Raw genomic sequence first — 27,078 nt, 5'->3', positions numbered from 1 at the left:
TATTTCGCAAGGCCTTCATGTGATCGCTTGCAGAACTCTGGCTCATGAAATTTCGGGATGTGAAATTTTGGTGTCCGTCATATGTTTGAAGGACAAACCTAACGAGAATTTATAAATGAACAAAATTCAAGACAGTTAATTATCATGAAGTTACCTGTTAGAAAACCTGTACCCCATATTGTATCAACTGCCACAAAACACTTTAACACTTTTTTGGCCGTTTTGAAGCACAAAATGCACACTTGTTCGCGATTTTTTTCGTGACCATGCATTTTGAGTATGGCTATTCAACTGAGTGAAAAGCCTAATATGAAGTTGAATTTTTTTTCAAATTGTTTTATCACCATGGCAATAGGGGACTAAAATGAAAGATAAATTTGGCTTTCACAAACACAATAGCACTTTTTTGCATGTCAGAAAATGCAGAGAACTTTTGAAAATTCGAAAATGAAAAGTTGAGTAATTATCCTACTTTGACATTATTGTACAGTTTTGAAATTTGAAAAACGGACAACAACAATGATAAATTTGCCTATTGGTTTTCACCACAGAGTTTGAATTTTGAAACCATTTGACAGTACATACACAGAAACATAAAGCAACGATGATGGTTGTACCAGTGTTATCAGTGTTGTCTTTGGTTTGCTTTCGAACAATTTGATAGTTTCACCGTGCAATGTTGCCGTGAAAATGCGTCGATGTTTTGTAGTATTTAAAAAAAACGAAAAACATTTTTTTTTCGCTAAATAATGCTTGAAAAAAGAAAATTAAGAATGTAACATGTACTTAAGCCATGCTTTATCGATTAAGATCAAAATCAGGATAGGGCTTTAGTACCCTATTGCTACGCACACTAAATAACATTTATGCGCATCGGAAGACTTGGTTTCCAATATTGAGCCGAAAAAGATGAAAAGTAAACATAACTTAATAAAGTGTTTTTGATCTCATATTGGATTAACGTAGAAAGGATGTTTTTACACGGAAATTTCAGTAATTTTAAGCGGAAAAAAATGTTGCATTCTGATTGTGGATATCTTGTTCCTAGATTTTTTTAAAAATCAAAATGTGTAATTTTGTTAAATATAAAATGAAAAATCGAGGAAAAAACAAATTTTCACCGATGAAATATTTTCGGGTGTTCATATTTTGAAACTAGAGGGCTAAAACTATGATCCTACGGAGAAACATTTTAGGTACATTGACTTTGTATAAAAACCTTCTTTAAACATAGCGTGTACCGTGTACCTTTCCACGTTTACTCTTCGTACTGCACCTTCAAGAGTGATGTTGAACAGTAAGTTAGAGAGCGCATCCCCCTGCTTCAGTCCATCCAACGTTACGAACGCGGCTTTGTCTCGCCAGCTATCCGCACGCACGATTTCGATCCTTCCAGCGTCATACGACTCAGCTCAATTAGTTTCGTAGGGAAACCGTGTTCCAGCATGATCTGCCACAGCTCGTTTCCTTTCACTGAGTCGTATGCCGCCTTGAATTCCACAAACAGATGGTGAGTCGGTAAGTTGTACTCCCGGAACATATCGAGGATCTGTCGCAGGGTGAAGATTTGATCCGTCGTGGAACGCACCTGTCGAAAACCAGCCTGGTATTCGTCAACAAAGGATTCCGTTAACGGTCTAAATCTGAAGAACAGGATACGGGAGAGCACTTTATATGCGGAGTTGAGCAACGTTATGCCTCGATAGTTGCCACAATCCAACCGATGACCCTTCTTATAGATAGGGCATATGAGGCCTTCCAACAAGTCGTTCGGCATTTGTTCATCCACCCAGATCCTTAGTATTATCTGGTGGATCGCATAGTACAGCCGCTCGCTTCCCGCTTCAGAAGTTCGGCCGATATACCATCCTTCCCAGCGGCCTAGCCGTTTTTCAGCTCACTCGCGCTTCTATCGACGGTGGGTTCTATTTTCGGCAGCTCTTGCCCCCCTGTACCTTTCTCTGTTCTGACGCGTAGCAGCAGTGAGCATGTGGCTCCTAGCACGGTTCTTCTCATCTGTCGCTCCCTGGCACTCGGCTTTGAACCAGCCATTACGCTGTCTTCCACGCGTCGACCTCTCTGGCAGTCGTTTCGATGGCGCCGTGGATACTGCTCCACAGCCCATTTATGTCTTCCACTCCTTCCTCCTGCTGTTTTGCGATCCGTTGATCCAGCTCTCTGGCGTATTCTGCTGCCACGCCATCAGCTTTCCACCGCTGAATGTTAAAACGCGTCGTCCTCTCTGTGCGAGATTTCAGCACGTTCGACAACCATGCGCGGATCTTACAAGCGACGAGAAAATGGTCAGAGTCAATGTCTGGTCCCCGAAAAGACCTAACATCAGTAACATCCGAAGAGTGCCGCCCGTCAATCAGTACGTGATCGATCTGGGAGCAGGCTTTTCCATTTGAATGCCTCCAGGTATGATTCCGAATATTCAAAATGTGGAAAATAGGAGCTATATATTTTGATGGCAAATGTATTAGAAATGCATGAAACGTCAAGGTCTTTTTCGAGCACAAACAATTTTGTTGAATTATAGCTTGTTAAGCTGCTATTCGGTGGATTTCTGCTGAACTTAAGGTTAATTAGCTGTTATACAACAAAATTGTTTGCTGGGAGTCTCCCTTATCGAAACATGAAGTTGAAAAAAACAAATTGTTTTTTTTTTCACGAAGTTTTTCCCACGCGACTTTTTTAGCGCGGATTTCTAGGAAAAGTCGGGTTATACTCGGATTATTCTGAGTATAATTTTTTTAACGTTCAGTCAGAGTGTCGGTTGAACTTAATTTACGAACCTTGAGAAAATTTCTCGTAAATTCCATTGTGCCAGCTTTGTAAGCCCTATGTCGAAAACATTTTTTTATGCTTTTCTGTCACATTCAATGAAAAATTTAATTTCGACAATTTCGTGTGCATCAAAGTGGCCAAAGTTTCAGTCAGAAAAGTGAAACTTTGGCCACTTTGAGGCTCTTCTTCCTGAAGCTCCATTGATGCCAGATTTTGCATGAGGACTTTCGATAAGAAAATAGTAGGAGGGTGGCATCTGGGATACGACCGCATAGTTGACGTAGGACTACAATAGTTTTATATTTCCCTTTGAGGATCTGTTTGATTTGGGCTCGTTTTACTTTTGGCAAGGTTCGATTTTGGTACACATGTGCCAAATCGAGCGATTATGTCTAAACACATTTCTTAGTCTTTTTGATTATTTCAACCAATTTAAGCTCAACATCCAAAAGAAAGGTATTTTGGTTCTTTATGTTGCCGAAGCGAAAGACCGGAATCGGTAAAACGGTTCCTGGAACATGACCGGAACTTTTGCCGGTAATATGTATAATGATGATCTAAGCTGTATTAAGCCTCTAATTACTCGGGTAGTAATATCAAGTATCTATGTCATCAGCCTCAATTTATCAAGCGACACTTCAAACGACTTGGAACTAAAACTAGTTCATTGATGGAAATATCTATCGAAAAACGTCATGAAAAAAGAACCGTTCATTTTTGGCAAATTCTGCCATGTCGTGTTTGGAAAAATCAAACGGAGTCTGTATTTTGATTATTTATTTGCAGCACTCTATTTTAGAAGAAAAAATATTTTCTTCAATATTAATGAATACCTTTCATTCTAATACTGTCAATTTTCTTCAATACGCGAAAAGGCAAGCTTCTATACAGACCTAAATTGAGTACGATTTAGTAGAAATTAAACAATATTTATTTGTCTTGTGAACGATGGCTCACTCTTAGATCACCAAGTGGCAAAGATGTCACATAAAAAAATTTTCCTGCAGTTACAAGTTCGTGGGAAAAATAACGATAAAAATTACAGTTTTTGAACAAAAATGTATATTCACAGAAAATCTGAAATGGACATGAGAGAAACAGAGTGTAGAGTTCAAAAATAAACAACGCATTTTATCTGTACAATGAACCTAAATTATATACCCTGCTATCTGCCTCAACCGATACGTACAGAATTTTGCTGTCCCAGGTGGCGCAGTGTATTTTGCGGCACCCGAATAATCATATTGAATTCTGATATTTGCTACTACATATACGAGACAAAAAAAGAAGAAGACAATTCAAACGGCAATTCGATTGTGTTCCAAATCGTAAAACGATACCTACGCGTTAACCCAACACGCCCACTGTGCGTCGACAACGGCAATGTAGTCTTCACTTGGCCTGGCTACACACAACGTAATAACATTCTTACAGCAGAACGTAAAACTGTCTGATAGTGAAGGTGGTTACGAACTTCCCGAAAAAGCTAGGCTTATAGAAGCAAATGTTAGTTGACCTATTGGGACGGGGAGATTCTGTCCAATTTTGTTTTGCCTCTGCTATACAGGATATCACAGCAAGCAGTTGGTGTCTATTCATGAAGTCTGTGCCAGGGGTGCTCGCATGTGATTGGTACATTGTTCGTGAAAATTCGACCTTGAAATTTTTATTCAATTTTCATTGTTAAACAATGTAATGATCATGATAACTGAGGAATCACAAAATTGTGCATCATTTTATGAATCCGACGACATATTGATTATCATGATCCATCATGTGGTTACATCAGCATTACCGTTTGAAATCTTTCATTCCAACGTTACATCTTGGTTTTAGTTTCCGCAGAATGTGTCTCGATATAGTGCGGTTAGACGTAGTCCTACGTCAAAACTTCTGAGTTCTACCACTAAACGAAGCTCGAAGGTCAAATTTTTCCCATACATTCCATTGGTACCTTATTTCAAAAGCTTTTAAAGCCCAAGGGCAGGTTGACAGCGGAAAAAGCAGAAGGAACAGAGCAAAAAAGTTTAGCTTATGGGGGCATGACGACGCGCGCTTCAAATCATTCTAACTTTCTCCCTATTGCTCATATCTCTATGAGAATTTTGAAAATTTAGAAAAATGTTGTCAACAAGTTGTTAAGAAAAAGTAGGGGAAAGTAGGTAAAGACGGACACTGCGGGTAAGATGGACACTTTAAATATTTCACAAACTAGAATGTATCATGATAGGTGAGTGATGCGAATACCTTCTTTATAGTGTGTTAATGCTTTTGAGTTGCATTATCAGTTTTCAGCAAGCAAACTGTCAAATTTGTGAGTAAAACAAAGAATATTTTCTTGAACGCGCAATTTGATGTAATTTTTATTCCACGGAAAATAGTGAAAAACTCGTGAAACTTACGTGTTTTCATTTGTTCACAATAGTAAAGTGATTAATTAGTCTTTCCTCGGTTTCCTAGTGAAAATCCAGTAGATTTTCGGTGTTCCGATGAAGAGCTACGATCGTTTGAAAAATTTACAACCGGGTCGGGCAAGACGGACACACTAAGGTAGGGAAAGATGGACACACGGATTTTCCAAGAATTTTCACATGTAGCATCTGTTGTGTTTTACAGATGTTCACAAAGTGCACCCGCGAGAGAAACCAGCAAATATTAATCACTTAGCAGTTAGAACAGGCCATATAGGCGGAGAATTTTCGCCTTCATCGAAACTCATCCTCTCGAACTGTCCACGGGATGTATAGATGGACTCTAATAACGTAGAGTATTGGATGGCCATCACTTAACACGTAAATCAAAAGAATACTTAACGTACTACATCTTTTTTGTGAGTGTCCACCTTTACCTTCGTAGTGTCCATCTTACCCACCCCAAGTGTCCGTCTTTCCCAATCATGTCAAAAAACAGCAATTTGTAGTCGTATTTTTGAAGACCCAAAACACATAAAACTTGGAGGCAGTCCACTTATACCAAAAATGATTATGAAAACAAATGACCTTAAGTTTCAATTTGTATGACTACTGCGATCTAAATAGCAATACCTAAGTAATTATTTAGATTAAACCTTAGGGTGTCCGTCTTTACCTACTTCCCCCTATATAAGTCCTTGAGAATACAAAACGCGGGTTGACCGCGACATTGAATACTTACCTTACCAATAAGTCTCTCGCCCTGGTGTGGCCTTTGATGTGCGTAAGTCGTCTTTACTCCATTTGGTCCATAGCTACAATTCTCCAGCTCTGCAATCTTCGCAGGAACCGCTGGTCGTCTTCCAGGATCGATCCACCTTGCCCACCGCAGATCTCGTCGACTTGTGCCTGACGGATTGGTTTCAAAAACCATCTTTACCGGGCTGACGTCCGACATCCTTACGACATGCCCAGCACAGCACTGCAACCTGTTAATTTTGACGGTATGGACGATGATAGATGGCTCCCCTAGGCAGCTCCTGCAGTTCATAGTTCATCGTTCATCGCTTTCTCAACGTTCCATATACCCTCCACTGAAGAAAGTAAGCGATACCTTCCGCCGATCCCGAGGTGGGTGGTTATTACTATCTTCCCTTAAATCTCTTCCTTTTATGTATTTCGTCTTCGTTGAATTTATGACCAATTCAACACGTTTGGCTTCACCCTTCAGTTCTATATAGGTGCGTATCTGTCATCTTCACACAGGTTCGAGCAACCATGTCGGAATCACCGGCGAAGCCAATAAGTTGAACCTATTCAGTGGTAAGTTTGGGAGCGCATTTCCATACTTTAAGTCCTTGTAACATGATTAGGATCAGTTTAACTATTCATAAACGGATTTACCTTGGATCTGTTGTCGGGTTACCAGTAAAGCGACCCTTCACCCAGTGTCAGGATACTATCTAGTGAAGTGCAGTTGATGATCGTGTAATATTTCACTCCGTAAATGACAAAACACAAAGAGTTGTGTACTGCTAAGCGATCTATTAACGAATGATTTTTACATTACATCGAATAAGACTGACTGGTCAGACACACCTGTCACCTGTCTAGTTTATGTTGTACATTTGTGACAGCCCTATGGTTATGATAATGCTGTTTTAACTCTATTATTATTATTACACGCTTCTCCTTTGTGAAAAAGTTCGCTACTAAGCCCATTCGCCATAAAGCTGTGGAGGCTTAACTAGACGACCACTCCGAGTTCGTTTTAGTCCTTCTTCCGGTATCTCCTGACTCTCCTGCTGTTCGAAACCTTCGAAAGGATCTGATTCGTATCCTTCAAAGAAGCCAGAACCATCAGAGGCAGTGTCATAGAAGGAAGTTGAATGTGACTCAGTATCAACTAGTTCGTTTTCTGAAGGATCACTATTTCGAGCTGAATCATTTTTGCACTCACCCCTCTCATTTGGAAGAATAATACTCCCGTTATTTGGTGTGTTCAAGCGATTCAGACAATGTTCCTCCAAAAGCAGCTCACTAGGATCGAGATCATTATTTTTGGTTTTAGATATGAAACGGCGGTTTCTACGGAAGTAGTTACTGAAGTTGTCTTCAACAATATATGATCTATCTTTCACCTTTCGCACAACTCTCCCATAATGCCACTCTTTTCCGTTCTTTTTAAAAATTATACGTTCTCCCTCACTCAGCACTGGCAAAGATTTTGCATGCTGATCATAGTAGATCTTCTGACTCTGTCGTTTCTGATCAAAACGATCCTGTATAACTGACTCTTCCAAGTTATTACGATGTAAAAGCTTTGCATCAATTGGCAACCCTGTCTTTATTATACGGCCAAAGAACAAATGTGCTGGGGTCAGCCCCATACTAGCAACAGGAGTTGCATTATACTCAAGCAGTCTTAGTTGATACATATCCATAGCACCTCCCTCAACACAGCGTTTCAAAAGATTCTTTGCAATAGCTACACCCTTTTCTGCAAGGCCATTACTTTGGGGATATCTTGGACAAGAGAAAATAAACCGAAGGTTGTAATCATTAGCAAACTTGTCACAGACTTCTGAGTTAAACGGTACATTATTTCGGTATTTCGGTTGGGTATCCATAGCGACAAAATATAGCATTCAATGTTCTCACAACCGATGAGGCCGACTTATCCACTAGCACTTCTGAGCACATGAATCCAGAGTACGAATCAATCAGAACAAGAAAACTTTTACCCGCATAATCAAAAATATCAACGGACACTTTATGAAAAGGGTAGTCAGGTTTATCGTCTTGCATCAGAGGCTCTTTTTGATTGTTGCGCTTAAATTTTTCACAAACCATGCAATCTTTGACAGTCTCTGAAATATTCTTGGTCATCCCAGGCCAAAAAACATGAACCGCGCACGAGCCAACGTCTTTTCGATCCCCATATGAGGTGCGTGCAACCACTTGCAAATCGCATCTTGTAATTCTGTAGGAATAACCAACCTATGGTCCTTGAATAACAACCCTTGTTCATAATGCAACTCATTTCTGACCTTATGGAACAGCTGTGCTAGGTCATCAAGCTGATGAAACGATGGCCAGCCTTCCCGCACATATTTGCAAACACGCTGGTATTTCTCATCATTCTTCAACGCCTCAACACAGAACTTGAAGTTATCCTCCGACATACATATCCGACGGGTTACTGAGTGGATCAAGCCGTCTAAATTCAAGTTATCAGTTACTGGATCACCAAGTGGAGCTCTGGAAAGACAATCGGCCATCAGCATGTCTTTACCAGGAGTATAAATAATAGACATACCAGCATATTTAAGTAAGAACATAAACATTCGTTGCAGCCTAGGTGAAACAGCATCAATATCACGAGTAATCAGCGTAGACAATGGCTTGTGATCAGACTGCACCACGAATCCCCGACTGTATAAAAAATAATGAAAGCGTTCACACGCGAACACGATAGCTAACAGTTCCTTCTCTATTTGAGCCCATCTTTGCTCACTTTTAGTCAAACAACGAGATGCGTATGCCACGGGTCGTCCATTCTGCAGTAGCACACTGTCGATTCCATCCTTCGAACTATCAGTCTGAATGACAACTTCCTTTATCGGGTCGTAAATAGCCAACACAGGAGAACTCGATATTATTTCCAGCAACTCTTTGAGTTCACCACCATGTGCTTCAGTCCATTCCCATTTTTTATCCTTCCTGGTCAGCTCACGCAAGAGAGCGGTCCTCTTTGACAGATTCGGTATGAATTTTGCTAAGTATTTAAACAATCCCAGCAGCCGCATTACTTCTGTTTTTGTTGTGGGAGTCGGAAACTCAGTAATAGCGCGAATGTATTTGTTATCTGGTCGAATTGTTCCATCCTTAATTACATGCCCCATAAACCTGATTTCACTGCATCGGTACTGGATTTTATCTGCATTGAAGCGAATATTGTTTTTCATTGCTCGTTCAATCACCATCTCCAACACACGATCGTGTTCTTCATAATTCTCGCACGTGATAACGATATCATCGAAATACACCTCCACGCCAGGAATATCACCAAAAATCTGAACCATTTTCTTCTGAAACATTTCCGGTGCACTATTAAGACCAAACGGTACACGGTTCCAACGAAATCTTCCAAACGGTGTCATGAATGTCGTCAAGATCGAGCTCTGGCGATCAAGTTCCAACTGCCAAAACCCACTCCTGAGGTCAAGGACAGTAAACACTTTTTTATTCGACAACCTGCTCATAATGTCATCAACTGTAGGAAAGAGAAAATGTTCCCGCTTGATGCATGCATTGAGAGGTTTGGGATCCAGACAAATTCTTAATGTTCCGTTTGTTTTTTCCACTATCTGAATATTATTTACCCAATCCGTAGGATACTGTACTGGTGCGATTATGTCTTGATCAACTAATTCACCTAACTGATCCTTCAATCTGTCGAGCAGACTGAGTGGAATTCTTTTCCGATAATGCAATAATGGAATTGAACCTCCCTTGAGGACGATTGAACACGTCCCAGGACATTTACCTAGTCCTTCAAACATCTGCTTAAACATTTCTGTAAACTCAACAACATTAGACGGCAATATACTTCCAAACTGAACCGCGCAGGTACGCTTAATCAATCCCAAAGCCACACATGATTCCAGGCCCATCAGTGGTTCAAAATTGCTATCAACAACAATAATTGAGACAATATGATTTTCACCTTTGTTCATATCCACTAAGGTCAGAGTCACTTGACCATGGACCTTGATTTCGTTGGCGCTATAATCCAGTATTTTAAACTTATCAACACTTGTTATCTTAACTTTTATTCACTAAACAAGATCAAATGGAATACAGTTAATATCTGAACCCGTATCGAGTTTAAAGGAAACTGGCCTGCCATGAATAAAGAATGTTTTCATCCATCTAATCCGATTGACACTTCGTCCATTTACATCGTTTCTGCAATAGAATGTATCTGATAAGCCTACCTGTTCAGTACTGTCATGCTGTTCTAGCTCGTGCACAACACAATTACCTGAGTCACGCCAGTCAATTGATCTGATTGTTTTAACTGTTGTTTTCTTCTTGTCTTCCTCCTTTACTGCACGGCGATCGCCAGTCGATTCATTTCCTCCAGCTCTGCAAAATTTTTGAAAATGACCGATTCTTCCACACTTATTACACTTGATCTTCGTTGCCGGGCAAAAACGCAAATGCTGATTGTTGAAGACGTGACCACAATTATAACAGTGGCGCTTGACAACAGCCACCTCCGCTGAATCATTTTTGAGACTTCCTCTATAAGTGTCTTAACCTCAGCTTGACCCAAATACTTCCGATCCAACAACAGTTTGTTTGTTGCCGCAGCTTCAAACACCTTGCAAATATCCACAACCTTGGACAACGGATCATCTTTTCCATCCAACAACTTGAGTTGCAACTTCTTATCCTGAACTCCTATTATGATACGATCTCTAAGCATTCGATCCGCATAAGATGTATGGCAGTTCATACACTCGAACTCGCAATACTGCAACTGTGTTCGCAATTCGGTTTCAAAATTCCCGAACGCTCGTTTTTCCTTTTGGGTAATCATGTTAAATTTAAATGCTTCCATAGCTACGTTTTTTCTCGGCAGACAGTAGTCATCGAATGCCTTGATAACGACAGCAAGTGTCCGACGACCGGCAACATTCGCTCTAGCTCCAGCAATACCGTCTCGTACAGCAGCATGTTCATTTCCACCTCCTACATCCGCTTGAAGATCGACTGCAGGTGCACTGCCATCCGCGACAACAGCAGCAACTCCAGCACCATCACCCGCAGCAGCTTCCATATCAGCAACATCACCAATACCACCGAACATACCGTCGAAACTTCCATCGTTCAGGAACAATGTGTTGAATATTTCAACTCCACGCTGACCAATCAACCACAGGAATGTGGCTATCTTACTTTGCTCCGAATCATTTACCTTGTTGTTAGCAATCATGTAAATAGTAAATATTTGCTTCCACTTCGGCCATTCCGCTGCCAAATTTGTACAGGAAGCGGCTGCGGAAGTCTTTGTTCTAGAGACGACGCCATTTTACTTTTCTTCCTCGCACGTGTGAACAAATTATTTATTCCAATGAGGTGAAGAATTCACCGATTTTCCACCTTGTTCACTATCCAGCAGTTCAACGCGAACCCGTGAAACAACTTTCCGACAAAAGTTTTCCGATTTTTCACTTCTGACACCATGTAATATTTCACTCCGTAAATGACAAAACACAAAGAGTTGTGTACTGCTAAGCGATCTATTAACGAATGATTTTTACATTACATCGAATAAGACTGACTGGTCAGACACACCTGTCACCTGTCTAGTTTATGTTGTACATTTGTGACAGCCCTATGGTTATGATAATGCTGTTTTAACTCTATTATTATTATTACAGATCGTTTTCTCGTGTTCATCTGTCAGTTTAAAATTTTCACCAGCAATGTTCATGTTTATAAGCAATCAGATTTTTTTACCGGATTTGTTTGTGCCTCGCTTTCAACCACCGCATCAGGGTTACCATTTGGTCGGGGTTAAAAATCAGGACAACTTTATCCGGTACAAATTTGATATGAGGTGTTTTCTTTTTTTGAGGTATCGTAAAATAAAACACGTAATTTGAGATGTACACTTCAAAATATGCCACTCATTTATTTATTTAAAGTATTTCTCGGACGATACAATTTTGCAACTTTGATTCATTAGGTGTTAGTAGATACCTAAAAAATGCAGCAATGTAAACTGTTCAAAATTGGGTCCTAAAGTTTTACACGGTTTTTCGATTTTTATATATCAGTTGAAAGAGCGCAATTTTCTGAACAAAACGTGATTTTTAAAAAATGTTCATCGTTGTTCTTCGATTTTTAAAGGAAGAATAACAAACTGCTCGAAATACCTTAAATCTCAATTCTCCTATATACCGTACTTGTGCGAAATGTTATTTAAGACATTTCGAGCAGTTTTTTATTCTTCATTTTAAAATCGAAGGAAAACAATGAACCTTTTTTTTTAAAATCACATTTTGCTTAGAAAACGCGGTTTTTTCAAATGATATACAGTCAAACCTCTAAGAGTCGATGTTCTATAAGCCGATATTTTCAGTCCCTTCGATTTCCCATACAAACTCGCCTCTTTCGCTCGATGGTCCCGTATGGTAACTTTGCTAGTTGTTTGGTTTCTATGAGCCGATGTTGTTTTCAAATTCCAAGTTCTACTGACGTGAACGAGTAAATGACATCTCAATTCGCGTTGAAGATAAATAAAACTAAGAAATAAGGCAATAATGTGCCACTGTTGTCCAAATATGATAGGCTAGACGAAACAACAAACTCGAGCGCAATAATACCGGAAGGCTTAACAATTAGCAAAAAATCTGGCTTCTTAGTATGTAACTAAATTTATGATAAGTAATAATTCAATAGCAGAGGCGAACCAGCTGAAAGCCTCTCAAATAAAGACATATTATTACATGCTCACAACTCATTTCAACATCTGCAAATTTTGACACATGATATCAAGGGATGCTGGATTTATAGTATTAAAAATCAACGGATATATAATAATCCACTCATTTCTTATAATTATTTTTAACTCTTGCTACCAAAGGAAAAGTAACTTTTACAAGGTAAATTGTTGCTCCAGAACTGCAGTTTAACTATCTATAACATTACCGAATACAGTATTTCAATGAAACATATCATTATTCAATACATTTATATTTGACATATTATTGTCATTTTTGAATTATTTTCCTAGAATTGTGATTTTAAATGATCAACCAATATCATAAAATAAAATCTTTATCAATATCGAACAAATTCGCAGCTGTATCGGAAACAATCGGTCCGGATCGATCCGCGAAGCAATATATATTGACTACAGACACCTGTTGCTAATAAAATTGATTAATATCTTCAGTTTAAGATAACAAAAAATAGTGTACACAACTCTATGCAATCTGTTGTATGAATAATTGACGTCTTTAAAAATTTATTCTATGAGTCGATATTTCCTTGAGTCGATGGTCCCTTCGATATCGACTCCTGGAGGTTTCACTGTATAAAAAACTGATATCCAGCTTTTTACGCGCCCTAATGGTGGAGGCTAAAATGGAAAGTTCGTATTAAATCATCCACCCTTTTGATAACTCTGCTCATGTCAATTTGAAGTCTTCACGTATTTTATCAAAAGAGAAATAGATCTGGTAAGATTTGTGTTGCTAATTCCTCAGAAATCTCCAAAACTGACGTAAGCAGAGAGGTTCGCATATTACGAACACGCATCATAGCAAACGCCATTATGATGCGAAAAAAGCTGGATAGCTTTAGGACCCAAAAATCAGATAGTTGAGGGTCGCAAGAACTAGACAAGTTGTCTCGACAAAATTCATCCAAAGAAAAAAAAATCGTTCAAAATGAGTCCGTTCCGTTCCGGAGCCAAAGTTAAAAAACTGAACAATCTTCAACATTTCTGAACATACGGCATCATCCAGAAAAATCAGGACAAATGCTAAAATATGAAAAATAAATCAGGACGCTTCAAACGGATCTCAAAATCAGGACATGTCCTGCTAAATCAGGACGAAACGACTACAGGGCGTCCCTCACTAAGTACAACGCCGAGCTACGCAAGGCTAAACGGAAATCCAGAGTTAGTTTCTGTGAAAGAATCCAAACTCTGCCGGAAGCTACGCGGCTCCAAAAGGCGATGTCCAAAGACCATACTAACGGTTCAGGACAGGTGAGGAAAGAGGATGGATGCCTCACTGTCACTACCAAGGAAACGCTGGAGGTTCTTATAAACACCCACTTTCCTGGATCGACAGAGACCGAAGAACTGAATAGTGATGGGTCGCGGCAGGACAATTCGAGACATATTGCGTCTCGGGAGTCCATCCTGCTGGCCCGTCGACTGTTCACGGAAGTTGGGCTCTAAGCTCATTCGACCCTATGAAGTCTCCTGGTCCAGACGGCATACTACCCATTTTTCTACAAAAATCAGCCGCAGTTATCATGTCCGAACTCATCACCCTCTTCAGAGCCAGCTTTATCCTGGGCCATATTCCGGATAACTGGCTGAAGGTGAAGGTAGTGTTTATCCCCAAAGTTGGAAGAAAGGACAAAACCCTACCTAAAACTTTCAGACCCATAAGTCTGACTTCATCGCTTCTCAAGTTGATGGAGAAAATAATGGATAAATATATCCGTGACGAGTTTCTTATAGACTCCCCGCTGAACAGGAACCAACATGCCTATCAAAGCGGCAAGTCAACAGAAACTGCTCTTCACAGCTTAGTGACGTTGATTGAAAAGTCCCTAAGTTATCAGGAGACGGCGCTATGTGCCTTTCTTGATATTGAAGGGGCCTTCGATAACACGTCCTTTGCATCAATCGATACGGCTCTTTCTAATAAGGGAATCGACCAAACTTCAAGGAACTGGATACACGCAATGCTCTCTAGCAGAGTGATCACAGCAACCTTGGGAGATTCGTCTGTAACAATGTCAGTGGTCAAGGGGTGCCCGCAAGGAGGAGTTCTCTCGCCCTTGTTATGGTCACTAGTTGTCGACGCACTTCTCAACAAGCTTTCACAGCTTGGTTACGAGGTCATTGGATACGCCGATGACATCGTCCTCATCGTCAGCGGTAAAGATGGCGCAACTCTGTCGAGCCGAATGCAAACGGCTCTGAATACCACCATGTCATGGTGTTTACAGGAGGGTCTAAACATAAACCCCTTAAAAACAGTCCTAATTCCATTCGGCAGACGAAGGACGATCTCCATCACTCCTCCAATACTGAATGGAGTTAGACTGGGCTTCAGCAATGAAGTCAAATATCTCGGAATTATTTTGGACAAGAAACTGAACTGGTCTGCACAACTGGATCATGCCGCTAAGAAAGCGATCTCAGCGATCTGGGCCTGCAGATCTCTGTTCGGTAAGACCTGGGGACTAAAACCAGACTTGGCACTCTGGTCTTACAAGACCATTGCCCGACCAAGAATCACCTATGCTGCCCTAGTGTGGTGGCCTAAGGTGAACGAAGTGACTGCGCAAGCCAAACTCAAAAAAGTTCAAAGACTTGCATGTCTTTCGGTTACCAGCGCTATGCGAACAACTCCAACTGCAGCCATGGAAGCTATGCTTTGCCTACTACCCCTACATCTTCATGTGAAAAAGGAAGCAGAGCTTGGCGCTCTAAGGTTGCAAAGGAGGAAAACTATACTTGAAGTGGACCAAATCGGCCACCTTCGCATACTTAGGGAGTTCCAACTAATTCCGCTATTAACCACAGTCTCCGACTGGATGGACGTTAGGACCAACATGGATATTCCATATAGAGTGATTGAAACAAACCGCTCTATGTGGAACAATGGAGGGCCTAATCTTCCACCTGGCATCGTCAGTTTTTATACGGACGGCTCGAAAATGGGATCCCTAACGGGATCTGGTATATACGGACCCGGTATCAGGGAAACGTTTTCCCTGGGAAAATGGCCCACCGTTTTTCATGCAGTGGTATATGCCATATATATCTGCGCAAAAATATGTCTGCAACGCAACTACAGACATGCGAAAATCGGTATATTCTCGGACAGTCAAGCAGCACTACTAGCACTTAAGTCCGTCAAATGCGCTTCCAAACTTGTTTGGGAATGCATTGAAACTCTACGGGAACTTTCCCGACAGAATTCAGTTTTTCTGTTTTGGGTGCCCGGATACTGCGGAGTCGAGGGTAATGAACACGCTGACTACCTAGCAAGACAGGGATCGGCTCAGCGGTTTATTGGCCCCGAGCCGTTTCTGGGTACGTCCATTTCCGCTATTAAAAGCGAACTATTAACTTGGGAAAGGCTAGAAATAGTATCCCAATGGCAACAGGCACAGGGTTGTAGACAAGGCAAACAGTTTATCTATCCGAACCCTGGAACCGCCAGAAAGCTACTTAGTCTAAATCGTAGTGACCTACGGATAATTACGGGACTCCTTACCGGACACTGTCCCGCTTTTTATCATTTAAAGAAAATCGGTGTAGTGTTGAACGACACCTGCCGATTCTGCAAATCTGAACCAGAGAGTTCAGAGCATTTGCTTTGCTCTTGCGAAGCTCTTGCTTCCTCTAGGTACAACTTCTTAGGAAGTTACCTTTTAACTCCATACCAAGCATGGAGCTCCAATCCCAAGCAGGTCATTAGTTTCATCAACTATGTTGTACCTAATTGGGGTACAGGTTTACAACAAAACAGTTCTACTCCATCAATGAGTACGAACAATCCGTAACCTGTGCACAGCAATCGGGGCCCGCCACAAAAAACAATCAGCAAGAATGTCGCAGTGGCATTTCAGTACCCAGTGCCCTTCAGGCATACAGAAAAAAAATCAGGACGAATGGTATCTCTACACCGCATGCCATTGAGTGCTTTTTTAGAGAGTGTGATTCAGATACCTTCACGAACCCTGTATTGCAGGGGGTTTTGAACGAAATTCTCACACAGCACACAAACACCATCCATCCCTTGAAGAATTCATTTAACAGTTTCAGCAATTTCTGTCAAAAAGTTCTTGTCAGTTGTTGGTATTTTATAGTTTAGTGTTATTTCAGTATCATCACGGACTTGAAACAATAAATAGGGAAGCACTCTGTCAGCTACTTTTACAAAACTAATCGCTTCTTGTAATTTCACAATTTTGGTTGTAAGATTTTTATCATTTCGGGGCGTGTCCTTCTGTACGGCAGAACAATAGATTAACACGACGTCAATACAGCTCTTCTTCATCACCCTTATCATCTGACGCTGCAAGCAGTTGTTTACTCTTGACATTCAAAACCTCACTCTAGATTAAATTGTTTTTTAATTTTATTATCCATTTCTCTAGATTTATCTTAAATAAAGTTTCACTAGTTGGTTTAAATTTAACCTACTGTTCTTTGTTTCCACGATTCATCTGGTTTTATTTCATTCTTCAATGTTTTTCTTCCAATTCAGAACTGACTCTATCCAACAAATACATTCAACACACACATTTGCTTCCAAAATAAGACAATTGTTTTACCTTTTTTTATTATTCGTTTCCGTTTTGAGCTAAAATGTGAAATGGTTCAGTGTAATGTCGGTTAAGTGTTGCAGCGTCCTTTGTAAGTGGTACCTTCGACGAAGGGTAAAATAGTTTGCTTAGCCGAAAAGCTTGTACATAAATTCCGTTTTTACTATCGCCTTCCTCTTCTGTTTTCACCCAACTATTTTTTTTTTCGTTATCATTTCTGATATGAGTTTATTTTTTCTAAACGCAGAGCAGACTAAATTTTGTATTCGTTTCTCATTTAACAAGCAAACCACAAATTCAGTTTTTTTTATCTGATCGTAACTGGATTACGCTAAATTTCGATATCTATATAAGAGTGTATATAAAAAAAAAACAAATATTAAGAGTACTCATAGTCTTAAGAATTAAAAATTCGTTACATTGAACAAACGATTAACATGCGTAAAGTTTGTTAAATATTTGCTTCTCATCCGCACACGAGCACGGTGTACGCGGCCTCTCGAAGCGGGCTTAAGAATGCTCGCAAATTTCTTTAAGTCATATTGCGACGGAAATAGTAGCAACGAGAGAACAGTTAACTCTAATGCGTTGAACGGTTCTCGCGCGATCGTTGGAAATAATAAATAAAGTAAAACGTATATTCGTGCGCCCCAAAAGTCACTTCTGCTGAACGAAGGCGTCGTTACAAAATACTATGAATTGTTGTAGCCGTTGTTGTTGTCGTCCTCCTCCGGGTCCCCATCCGGGTCCTTCGGAGTACCCTTAACGGTCAGCTTGGCCCGTTCCTGCTCGTATTCGACAAAATCGTCGAACAAGCTGGGCCACGCCTCGGTGTCATCGTACTGTGTAATATCACAGGTCTCTACAAAGTTCAGAAACATGTACCAGGTGTCTCTCGGAACGCCCCGGATGTTCTGGGGCTGCTCTAAAAAGTGCAACCACCGAGGTAAGATGTCCGGCGTGTGAACGGTAAACACCAGCCGCCACAGGCTGATGGCCATATCCAGCGGTAAAATTCGCTGTCCCTGTTCCAGCCCGAACCGGAACGTGAATCTGTACAGCAGCTTAAAATCTTCCGAATCGTCCTTGAGCTTTTCCACATTCTGTCGCAGCCGTGCCTTGACGTCTTCGATACTGGCCGCGTTCATCTGCTGCAAACCCTGGATGAACTCGGACTTGGTGAACTGGCACATCTGGGACGCGTTCAGGCGCCAGGCCAGCACTAGGATGGCAAAGTCGTCCGGCTTATAACCTAGATCACAGCACAGCCTTTCGATGCCCTCCGAGAGGATCGCGTCCTCCTGATCGTCCTTGTACTCCTCGAACAGCTTGTTCAGATCGTTGTCCGAGATTTGCGTCGCGAGATCTTTGCCTGGAATATAATCTAAATTAGTTCAGAGCACTATAATTCACAAACTCAGGTTAAAATTGCTTACCTGTCAAACCGGTACCATCCGGCAGTGCGTTCACATTCCCGTTAAGTAGTCCTATTGTTTTCTTAAAACTGCCACTCTTTCGGTCTGGCCCGAGCGACGGCATTCGTATCGGGCTGGCGGCCAGCAGGTCTGCTGTTTCTAAACCATAAAAAACAAGCACAAACATTACCATAGGTAATCCGTAGAAAATATGTAGAGCTTACCGTGAACTGCCGCATCTGGATCTCCTGCAGTGGCCTCCGGTCCGGATACTAGACCCGCTGTCCCGACACTGTTCGCCGTCGTGTTCGGTGGAGCTTTGAAGCATGTCAAACAGCTTCCCATTTTTCAATCTCCCTTCTCCTCCTGCGGAAGGATTCCCTCTGTTCGGTTCAACCGAAAACTACGTTCTATCTACGCGATTATGTTTGCCTAGCTCGAATTGCACGCTGAGTCCAGCCGGTGGAATCGTTAGTCATTCTCCCGGTCTGCTGCTGGTTGTGATGGTGATGGTATTTATGGTAGTGCTTTGTTGATACTAACTGGTGCCTTGAGGTGCATAAAAATTGCTTGTTGGTTTCCAACGTGTCAACGATTCCTCATCGGATACATGTTGGTGGTTGGCACACGGATGACTGTGGGCTAGTTGTTGGCACTCTGGAAAGAACAGTTATGTTGGATTTCGGTGTCACCTTTGCTGGCTGCCTTTCCCAAACAGTATCTGTAGTAAAATTTTTAGTTTATTATACGAACATTTCGTTTGAAATTAGCCAATTTTTCTACGACCACCAGATGTTGAGCAATGGAACATAAATGGGGACACACAAAGAATCCTAGAACAGGGAACCCATCTTCACAAATATTTTGAACATGAAAATGCGTTTTGTAAACTTGTTTGACAGATGGTACAATTCCAAGTATGTCGAAAATACAAAATATCTTCCGATTTTCCACTGCTCACAGACCGAAATCGACCGGATTTAGATTCACAATTATTTGTTCCAGTCGGTGGCAACAAATGTTGACCAAACTACAGAATAAATCCTATTTTTCACTAAATACCTTTGCCGAATTTACCCTTCTATTTTCTTTTCTTCACTTTACACTCGACAGTGCTGCCAGACTTTGTCTGGTCGTTACACTGAAACATAAAGATTTCGTATTTTGGGTGGAAACATTTGCAAAGCTTTAGAAAAGAAATCAAATAGAATAAGGTTTTTGTAATATTATAGTCTAGCATCAACAAAAAATGTGTAAAAAAAGAGTTCAGAAATGCTTAAGCAATGATTTCATTATTTGATGATAGATATTCATACCAACTAGCACTTCGGAAAAAATCACATGCAGAAATTAATTACTGGTTCAACCAAGGTTTCAACATAAGATTATTTAGTCCCTAGATAAGTAATGTCGCTAGTGTGCCCATTGTATTCGAGGCAAATCATGTTGCACAAAAGATCCCAAGCACTAGAGTCGATTTGTCGCGATTCGACTTGAAAACTGCTTTGAGAATCATGATCTAGTAGACCTACCTCTATTTTGAGCCTTGTTATTCGCGTTGACGGTGTTGCTGATATTTGTTTGGTTTTTGCATGCGAAAAAGAAGGAAGGAAATATTTTTGCTTTTGTCATCACGCACATTTTGACAATTACATATGAGTGTTCACGTAGGTGCGAACAGCCTTCAAAATCTCTTTCAACGCGAATAACCCGAATGGGCAAAGACTGCCAGAAGAAAAAGCAGACTACACTGAACCAAATTTCTCGCACGTAAATGTGTTATCATTGTTTGACTTTAGCTTTCAACGATTGTATATCATTTTAGAACTGATCATCACCCTTTGCTTGCGCAGTTAAAATAAATAAGGGCAACACTAAACAGTTAAAATGATTGTTATTAAATATGGGAAATATTATGGATGAGCACATCGAAAGTGAAACGGTGCGAAACTGAATCGTCAAACAGTTCATGTTTGTATATGATTTCCTTAACCTATTCCCGGCGGAAAGTAATCAGATTTTACCTCGAAAAATGACCTTCAAACTCTTATTACTCAGCAACTTCGCGTACAATTAACACAAACTGGGTTGCGTATTGTAGATTGATCTGTTCTCAAACCGTATTTAATAGTTTAATTGTTCAAAATATCAAGTTTAATTGTTAAGTTGTAATCCAAGTCCAGATGTCAGGTGATGCCCTACGGCATCACCCGCCGGGAATGGGTTAATGGGGCTGATATGGATAATTTTCTTTCACATATGCGCTTGAGTTCATGATGTAAATTATCGAGAACTATCACTGAAAATATAAATGCAAAATTTTTCATTGATGATATTTTTTTACAAGTGTGTTTAGCGAATCATATCATTCAACGTAAATTATAAGTGCATCGAGTTTTTCATATGACTTTTTTAATCTCACCCGTCTGATACTTCTGAATAATAAATTCTCTAATAAAGACTCGACGATTCCGTTCAGTGTAACGACATTTGACGTTACGTTCCCAAGCAGATCAACTTTATACATAACCTGTAAAAATCCAGCGACGCCAGCGACATTACTTATCTAGGGACTAAATAATCTTATGTTTCAACTGAATCTGCGACTAAACTGTTTAACCAAAGCTATTTTATATTTCTGACTTTCCAATCTTTCTAGCAAAAGCTTTTGGCATTTTGAAGAGTCATTTTTCAATTTTTTCAAGCCTTCAGAATTTTTTTTCATCAGTTTGGAAATTAATTTGGAATCATTTGGGCTGCTAACAAGATTCGGAAATAGTAATGTTTTAGAATAATTTTATATCATTTCGAGCCTTGAAAAATTTTATTTTTACTATTAGGCTTTTTCGCGAAGTGATTTTAAAAAAATACAATACAGAAATTCAAAATTATCTCCACTAATTTGGAATTGAATTTCAAAGAAAACTGTGGATTTTTAAGTTCAATTTGGAATCATTTTCGGGAACTCTTTATCTGATTTTTCGGCAGCCTGGAATTCTGCAAACTTCAGTGTAATTTGTATTTTATTACTTAAAAAAAATTACTTTGGCTGTCTTCTCGTAACCTTGTGGAAGTCATTTTTGGCTGATACGGGTAAATATTCCAATCATTTTTCGGAGTTTTGAAAATAATTTGAGCACATGTTTTGACTTTGAATAAATTATTTTTTTATGTAATGATGACCAATTTTAAATTTATTCGATAATCGATTTTTGCAATCCCTATCATTACCCATTTTCTGGTATTTACTCAATTTTGGAGTTTATATTGATGTTGTCAATCTTCTGCAGGCTTAATTACAATTTGATTGTTTAGAAACCATTTTTGCCTCTCCGGTCTCAATAAGAAAATTGCTTTGTGACCGAGGGGTAAGACAGTGAGTAAATTTGAGGTTTTCCGAGTTTCTCTGAGGAAACCTGAAAAATAAAGAGCAAATCTGAGTAACTCTCGTGTCTCTGAATATCCATCCTTAAACATTATTCCCACCGCAAATAAAGACATGAATGTTGCTCGGTCCCACCGTTCATATATATTTTTTGCTCTCAAGCTAATCCAAGATGTGAATCATCTGAGAATTTCAGAGTAATATTGAGTAAATTAGAGTAACTCCCAAGTAAAAGAGCAACTCAGATAAAAGTGAGAAAATTTGAGTTTTTCTGCGAAAACGTGAAAAATTAAGAGCAAATCTGAGTAACTATCGTGTCTCTAAAAATCCATCCTTAAACCTTTCCCCCACCGCGAATATAAATATGAATGCTACTCGGTCTTACCTCTCATATATTTTTTATGTTCTCAAGGTAATCGAAGATGTGAATCATTTGGAAATTTCGGAGTAATATTGAGTAAATTAGAGTTACTCCCATGCATAAGAGTAACTCAGATAAAAGCTGTCTCGCCCCTCGTTTGTGACCTAACTTGTTATATTTCAGAGTTTTCCACGTGGCACATCCAAGATGAAGTTAACCTACTGATGGTGACAACACCATCACTGATTATAGTGATGCTGACTGGGCAGCTGACATGGATGACCGGAAGCTAAGACGAGCAATAACAAGACACACAGCTCCCTGCATGTGACTGGAAACACGGTCGAAACGGCCTCAACGCGTTCAAGAAACATCAACTGTGTCTTTGTGCGTATTATCAGTTTGGCACCTTTTAAAAGACATTTCTGTAATTGTTATTGTCAAGCTCGTATTCGATAGTTTATGCACATTACACACACAGTCACATGACTGGATCCTCATCCGGCTTTAAAATTGGAGTATTCTTGGCATTTTTCCATAATTTGGCTAAATATTCATTTTGAAACAATTTCTGAGCATTTCTCAAGAAGAACTTTAATCAAAATGTTCAAAATTTCATCGTCACCAGGTGCTTTTATGTTTCTTTGAAAATTTCAATGATAGATATAATCCAGACCGATGTCATGGCAACTGTTTCTTGAAGCCGCCGCCGATGATGATGACGCTAGTGTTGAAAATATGATCATAAACTCCGTTCACTGTGCCGCATGTGTTACTGTACGGATTTTTTTCGTGCTTCTAACTATATTGAATTTAGGGCTATCCAGAACGTGTTGAAACATGTTTGAACATGACCATTTGTGTCCCGCACAAAATGCATAGAACGTTCAAAACAAAACAGTCGTTCTTCGCTTTTTGCATTCCTACACACCACTTGCAGCAACAGTTGATCTCGCATGGACGGAGCTTATTCGGCTGTTTTGCAAGCACTGACAGCCTTTTGACGGATAATCGAGCCAGAGAGCCAGAGAAAACGGCTTCAAGGAAACTGTATGGGGATGACGTTCGTGACAGGGATGTGATATAATCACATTCAAGCTAGTTCCAATTAGTTCTGCTGGTAAAAATTCCGAGTAAGAAATTTGATAACATTAACGTGTGACTTCGTCTTAAATCACTATATTTCGAGTTATGAACACATTTAAACTACTGAGCAAGTCTTTGAGTCTTCTGTTAATTGGTTTCAAGAAAGTAATCACCATTTTTGATTACTGGAATGTGAAGCTTGCTCAGGCGATGTTAGAGGGTGTGTCAATAGTTCGGAAGCAATTGAAAACGTGATGAAGTGCAAGATACCAGAAAAAAAATCTCGTCTAACCACTGGTTTTTACGAAAAAATATGTAGTAATTCGCATCATGCTTGTCTTTTCTCCTCAGAAAACCTCTAGAGTGCAGGAGAACATCTTGCACTGCGAAGACAACTGCTCTCACACTAATGAGCAAATCAACACACATGCTAGAAGAGAGCGACAAACGATTTTTATCTGCTGAGCTACCAGAAAGCACTGCGGTGAAAACTGAAATCTCTCTATTGCGAGACAATGAACTATGGTGTACTTTCTCACACGTGTGGACATCACGCACAATAATTACACTGCAGAGCTATCTGCGGTGCGTTTCACAGCTGGTTTTTGAGCATGGCAGAAGAAAAAAAGAGATTGGAAGAAAAAAAAAAAGACTGCGTTGTTCGTGCCGGTCGAATTTATTCTGGTGGAATTCGTTTCCGCTGTGTAGCAACACGAGGACTACACTTTTGCCCGGTAGGTTTTTTTTCACCTTGCGGACTACTCGCCAGTGGACACTGCTGTGTACTTCTGCGTTTTCTCTCCTCTTGTTTCTATCAGATGTGGGGTAAGCTGGAAGTGTGTTTGTCTCTCTGTAAGCTGGTTGAGACACTTTGGAGTGGAGAAAGAAGCAGTGTGGTGAAATGCTACACGCAGGCACATACTGGAAGGGGAGTGCGCGGTGAATTTTTTATCTTCTCCTTTCACATACTGACGTCAAGAACATCCATTTTGCGCTAATATCGCATGGATACCAGTCTCCTGTGTATATTAGCATTAGCTAAAAATTGAATCTTCCTAGTTTAAAAGTTCAAATCCAAAAGTCGCACGGTCATTTTTAGTTTTGCATTAAATCGCCAATTTTGACAGATCAAAATAAAATTATTTGTAGATTTGTACATGAGCGTCACCTATGTGTCGAACGAAGCTTCTAGTTACACAGCTTCTAGTTGGCAAATACATGTTCCGTTAGACATGTAGGTGTCGCTAATGTAGAAGTAAAGCCAAAAAACGAGAAAAGTTCTCACAAGATGTTTATTTTGCAATGCAAATTTATTTTTCACTCGAAGTGTAAGCTCATGAAATTCGCAGGCTGGTAAAATTATAGTGTACTCAAAAACTGGTGATTGGGTTTTTAGCTATACTCGTTTTATATATCTTTTGAAAACGCTGCGATTTCTGAGAAAAACATAATTCAAAAGAAATCATTTTTCGGTTTTCAAAGTTTTTAAAATCACGAATCAAAACTGCTCCAAATCGCTTGAATGACCCATGTACGAACTGTCATTCAAGCAATTAGGAGTAATTTTTATTCTTCTTTTAAAAATCGAAGAATAACAATACATTTTTTCTTAAAAATAAAATTTTTCTCAGAACACAATTTTAGCGGATATAAAAAAAATCGGAAATTCGTATATAGCTAAACAACCCAGTTATATGCTTTTTCTCAATTTTTCAAAATAGAGCTTAGAATAGGTAAATTACGTTACGACAAGCCAGGAAAGACACACTGAAAATAAATCGCAAGCTAATCCCTAATGCTCTTTACATATGAATGTCAATAAACGAGCCTAATCATTCTATTATATCGACCCATATCGATCTTTATTGGAATCCACGGTATTTTAACGTGTTTTGGCATTTGACCTGAGTAAGCATTAAAATCTGAGTGTAAAATGATTGATTTTGGTATGCATGACATGGCAAACCGAAATGTAAGACACCTGATTTTGTGTTGTGAACTGAAACGCAAGTGTATCCACGTAGATATGAAATGTTTCATCTATTAGCATAGAAGTAAGTGGAATCCACTTGGCAGTAACGTGTCAATTTTTTACAGTGCAAAAAATGAAAAATTATCTAATATTAAACATAGAATGGCGGAAGAATAATTTTAAATCAGAACAGGGATTAGAAAAAAGTTATTCAAAATCGTTTCCAGATTGATGAGAAAATGCTTTCAAAGGCTGATAAAAGAAAACTTAAATAAGAATTGTAAAAATGCTTTCAGAGATCAAATAAGTAACTTAAAATAAGTTAATGGTTGCGTTTAAGGGTTAGTAACGAAAGGCTGAAACTCAAAAGGCTGAAACCCGAAAGGCTGAAACTCGAAAGGCTGAAAAGTATGTTTCATAACGAAAGGCTGAATGCACAAAAGGCTGAAACCACGAAAGGCTGAATGAACGAAAGGCTGAAACATGAAAGGCTGAAACTTTTGTAACTTGAATCATAATCGTTGAAAAATTCGGACACATGGATAACAAACCTTTATAAGGTGACAGAGTTCAATGTTTGAGTATTAATTGGTTTGTGCAATGGAAAATCAATTTTCGGCAACATTTGAATCTATACACACTTGACTCTTGTACACGTTTTCTAGATGATTCAGGGCGAGACGGCCGAAGGCCGCGAGTGTGCGCCGGCGACCCGCCGTCGGAAGCGCCGGCCACTGCGGGGGGGCAGCCCCCCTTCAGAAATCACCTCTGTATAGGTTCGTTCGTTTTCCTAGGTCTACTGACTCATAGGGGTGATCCCCTAGTTTAGTCCGAACGAGCGATAGCGAGTAAGGACAGCATACATCTCGGACAACCGAGTCGGCCGTAGACCGCGAGTGTTTTTTTAGAAATGAACTTTGTGAATTTCAGCCTTATGATTTTTCAGCTTTTCGTGATTCAGCCTTTCGTGTTTTCAGCCTTATGTAGCTTTCAGCCTTTCGTGATTTCAGCCTTTCGGATTTCAGCCTTCCGTGTTTCAGCCTTTTGAGTTTCAGCCTTTCGTAGTAGACCCGCGTTTAAGAACACCTTAAACAACCTAAAAAGTCAAATAAAAAAGTAATCCTTAATTTAGTGAAAAACACTTTTAAAAGAAAAAAACACACACTTTTAAAAGAAAAACAAGAAATTTTTTTCAAATTCACTCAGAATAACAAAAAAATTTTAAATTCATTCTAGGAATAGCGGAAAAATACTAAATGTAAAAATTGATTTAGAATTGAATTCAGAAAAAGAGAAAACACGCTTCTAAAGGACCAAAAAAGTAGAAAAATGTTTGCAAGAAAGCTTACAACGCAAAAAGGAAATACTTCCAAGAAGCTATAACACTATTTTCAGTGATTAGGACATAGACTAAGCCCGCTCAAGAAAGTGATTGCAAGACAATCTTGTTCTTCAATTCAGTAGTTATCAAATGTTTCACTATTCTAACTAGATTAAAGTGTTATAATCCTATTCTAATAACTCGAAAGGTGCCTCTCTGGGCAAGATTGATTCTT

The 27,078-nt window shown here is 39.7% G+C and overlaps 1 protein-coding gene across 4 annotated transcripts; it reads right to left on the bottom strand.

Annotated features, from left to right (window-relative positions):
* Positions 1–17,098: 17,098 nt before the first annotated feature.
* LOC129725378 (DCN1-like protein 3) lies at positions 17,099–19,849 on the bottom strand. 4 transcript variants are annotated; one of them, XM_055681150.1, is made up of 4 exons: positions 19,781–19,849; positions 18,943–19,375; positions 18,740–18,877; positions 17,099–18,675 (listed from the first exon to the last, which is right to left on the bottom strand). In XM_055681150.1, exons 2-4 carry the CDS (start codon positions 19,061–19,063, stop codon positions 17,996–17,998), a joined length of 939 nt encoding a protein of 312 aa, XP_055537125.1. In that variant the 5' UTR covers positions 19,064–19,375; positions 19,781–19,849; the 3' UTR covers positions 17,099–17,995. The 4 variants fall into 4 exon arrangements, with proteins under 4 accessions (XP_055537125.1, XP_055537124.1, XP_055537126.1 ...); XM_055681149.1 differs by having other exon boundaries at positions 18,943–19,439; positions 19,781–19,842; XM_055681151.1 differs by lacking the exon at positions 19,781–19,849 and adding an exon at positions 19,472–19,774.
* Between the last annotated feature and the right edge of the window lie 7,229 nt (positions 19,850–27,078).

Source organism: Wyeomyia smithii, chromosome 2 (genome assembly GCF_029784165.1).
Source record: "Wyeomyia smithii strain HCP4-BCI-WySm-NY-G18 chromosome 2, ASM2978416v1, whole genome shotgun sequence".
Taxonomy (NCBI): domain Eukaryota; kingdom Metazoa; phylum Arthropoda; class Insecta; order Diptera; family Culicidae; genus Wyeomyia; species Wyeomyia smithii.
Note: the sequence above shows the minus strand (reverse complement) of the source record. Positions and strands in the feature narration are given on the sequence as shown.

Bases quoted from the DNA above. Each gene is read 5' to 3' on its own strand.
- LOC129725378 (XM_055681150.1), bottom strand. From the start codon at position 19,063: ATGGGAAGCTGTTTGACATGCTTCAAAGCTCCACCGAACACGACGGCG. The intron at 18,878-18,942 runs GTAAGCTCTACA...TTTATGGTTTAG, and splicing joins TCCAGATGCGGCAGTTCACG to AAACAGCAGACCTGCTGGCC. The intron at 18,676-18,739 runs GTAAGCAATTTT...ATTATATTCCAG, and splicing joins GGATGGTACCGGTTTGACAG to GCAAAGATCTCGCGACGCAA.